The sequence below is a fragment of the Pinus tabuliformis genome, chromosome 1_1, assembly GCF_031772625.1.
Source record: "Pinus tabuliformis cultivar Carrire ecotype Pingquan chromosome 1_1, CPIR1, whole genome shotgun sequence".
Classification (NCBI taxonomy): Eukaryota; Viridiplantae; Streptophyta; class Pinopsida; order Pinales; family Pinaceae; genus Pinus; species Pinus tabuliformis.
Window position 1 is genome coordinate 590,251,088 of NC_142297.1, and position 3,590 is coordinate 590,254,677.

Here is a 3,590-nt window from a genome sequence, read left to right on the forward strand (position 1 = left end):
TATATATATGACTAGCGAGTCCTTTCTTTACGTCAGGACCGCGACGATTCAAAAACACATCATGGGAGGTGGATGTGGAGGTAGATGGCAGGCGTAAAGTTAAGGTGTGCCATTGGATAGAGAATAACAAAAAAGCAAGAATGTGCGCTCCACCTCAATATTTGTGTCTCAATGATTGAGGAGTGCAGAGAATTTATACATTTTAAAGTTTTTTTCAGAACGAAAAAGCACAATTGTATTATATTGAGACAATATAAAAGTACCAGATAGTACATCATAAAGCTTTTAGAAGCTGGATAACTCTTAAACATAAAATCAAAACTAGAGGATATGTCCATCCAGAAAGGAAGTGATCTGAAACACACATCTAAACAGATACAAGTCTTTTATGCAGCACATGAGAATTTTTGAATTGTAACCTTGATTTCAGAGGTTGTTCGGTCATTCATATACCATACATATTCGAGGATAAAACAAAAGGATAAAGAAGAGCAAACCTGGAGATTATCAAAAAGTGAGTTAAGAGCCAGGGATGGAGAAATCCTGAATGAGAAAGGATTTCTCGTCAGATATTACCTTCATGGTCCAGGTACTTGTTTCTAATAGAAGACCTTCCTTTGACAGAATGTCTGCTTGCTGGTTCTGAGCTCTATAAATGTGTTGAATGGAGCATCCTTTCACAAGTCCCCAAAAAAACATAATTCTGTCCATCCAGCCTGCAAGGTGTGGGCTCCTGATATGGCATTTACCCTTAACATGATCGACCATGATTTTGGAGTCCCCAAAGATTGAAATAGACTGTATATCAAAAAAGATGCAGAACGCAAGAAGACCCGCTAGAGCCCTCGCCTCAGCCATGCTATTTGAGCCCTTTCCTCCATTCCATGAAATGAGATATTGAAGATTCTCGTCCATTATGATATGTACCCCGCAGCCACAAGAGTTTTGCTGAGCAGCTCCATCAAAAAACGCTCTTGGGACCCTTGAGAGATTATCTTCTTGCTCATTTCTGTTGGCATTTTTCCTTTTGAGTTGCTTTATCGGCACGGAATCATAGATGGATACAATATGTTGTAAAATAGCCTTAAAAGGCTCTTTCATTGCTTTGAAAATTATGTTGTTCCTCCACCTCCATGCACACCAGAGGACTATGATAATTATTGGTCTCCATGAATCTCTCTGCCCACTCCACCATTCAAAAGCTGCATGCGTTGAAGCATGAGACACAAGAGGGAAACCAAATAAAATTGCCAAGTCATGCCATAATTGCAGAGTAGATTGGCATTGGAAGAACATGTGATAGTTGGTTTCCTCGGCTGATTCACACATTAAGCATATTAAATTTCCAGGAATAATATACATCTAAAGGGTTGATATTATGATATGAAGGGATTAATAGATCTAAGAAATTTATATTAAACCATAAATTAATGTTATAAGCCTTATGAATAATATTATACCCTAAAAATATGAACCTTTATATTAATAAACCCAAAAAATTAATATTGTATTTATAATATAATATTAATTATATTTATAACTATTAATTATATTATAATTATAATAATAATTATAATAAATAATTATGATTACATTATTATATTATAATTATAATTATAATTAATAAATATATAATTATAATTGATATTAATAATATATAAATATAATAATAATAATAATAATAATAATAATAATAATAATTATTATCATCTAATTTTAAGGTCAAAGCTAAGCTAGACACCAAATTGGTGTATGAGACCCCTTGTTTGTGAATAAGACACCCACCTACATGTAGCTATTTGACTATTAAATATAGGAAGGCATTCATACTCTACTCCTATTATTATAATAATTATTATTATAAATCAAAGAATTTATTGATATTAGCAAACAAAAAGATTATTAATATTATAAAGTGAAATCATTATAAACTTCAAGGAATAATATTAAATCCAAAAGATTAATATTATAATTATAATTATATAATTATTATATTATAAACCCCACCAAATTAAATATATAATTATATATTAACAAAATATAACTATATTATAATAATTATAATTATTATTATAAATAAAAAGTTTATTAACAATATTGAACAAAGAAATTATTAATATTATAAACCAAAAGAATTATACACTTCAAAGTTTAAAAATTAATACTATAAACCTAATAAAACTATATTAAGCCATAAAATTAATACTATAAATAATTTTATACCTTAAAAATATAGAAATGTATATTAATATATTCAAAAAATTGATATTATATTTATATTATAATATTATAACTATAATTAATAATTGTAATTATATTATATTTATAATTATAACTCTAGCTATAATTATAATTATAATTACATTATTATATTATAATTAATTATAATGACATCATTATATTATAATTGTAATATAGTTATAATTAGAATATAATTATAATTATAATTAATAAATATATAATTATAATTGAGATTAATAATATATAATTATAATAATAATAGAAATTATTATTATTATTATTATCATTATCTAATTTTAAAGTCAAAGCTAAGCCAAATACCAAATTGGTGTATGAGACCTCTTTGTTTATGGGAGAAGGGACCCATTTCCTCTCAACAATTTAACTGCTAAGTCTACGAAGGCATACATACTCTACCCCATTATTATTATTATTATAAATCAAAGAGTTTATTGATATTATTAAACAAAATATAAATGAAAGCATTATAAACTTCAAGAAATAATATTAAATCCAAAAAATTAATATAATAATAATAATAATTATTATTATTATTATTGTATTATAACCCTAACAAAACTAAATATATAATTATAATAATATTTATTTTATAAAATATTATTATTATTATATTATACTAATTATAATTTATAATAATTATTATAAATAAATGGAGTTGTCTATAATGCGATTTTTTGGAGATTTTGGTGATGGAATCCGGCGGAAGAAATTGAGGTTAAATCTTGATTTGTTGCAGTTAAAATGGTTTTTTAACTACATATTTGGATTCAGCACCCTGAAAAACCCCTGGGACGCTTTGATTGTGCAGAAACTAGCTATCAAACTTGCGATTCCAATAAATTGCTGCCGGATTTTGACCGGAAAAAGCCACCGGAAAGGCTTCCAAAAAGTCGCATTATAGACAACTGCTAAATAAATGGTTTATTAATATTATTAAACAAAGAGATTATTAATATTATGAACCAAAAGCATTATACACCTCAAAGTTAAAAAAATAAATATTATAAACCCAACAAAATTATATTGAACCATAAAATTAATACTATAAAAAATATCATACTTTAAAAATATAAAAGCTACAACCCAATATATGAGGGAGTTGTTGTCATGTAACGTAACGTTACATTAAAAAATATTAAAATAATATGAGGGAGATGTTGTCACATCACATGAAGTTACATTAAAACAATATTAAAAAAATATGAGGGAGATGTTGTCACGTAACGTAACGTTACATTAAAAAAATATGAGGGAGATGTTGTCACGTAACATAACGTTACATTAAAAAAAAATATTAAAAAAATATAAGGGAGATGTTGTCACATAAC

General features: G+C 26.7%; 1 protein-coding gene across 1 annotated transcript; it reads right to left on the reverse strand.

Moving 5' to 3' along the window:
- Nucleotides 1–519: 519 nt before the first annotated feature.
- LOC149214638 (uncharacterized) lies at nt 520–1,101 on the reverse strand. Its single transcript, XM_089389454.1, has one exon. The coding sequence runs from the start codon at nt 1,099–1,101 to the stop codon at nt 520–522; it is 582 nt and encodes a 193-aa protein (XP_089245580.1).
- Between the last annotated feature and the right edge of the window lie 2,489 nt (nt 1,102–3,590).

Coding starts and splice junctions, on each gene's coding strand:
- LOC149214638 (XM_089389454.1), bottom strand. CDS start 1,101: ATGAAAGAGCCTTTTAAGGCTATTTTACAACATATTGTATCCATCTAT.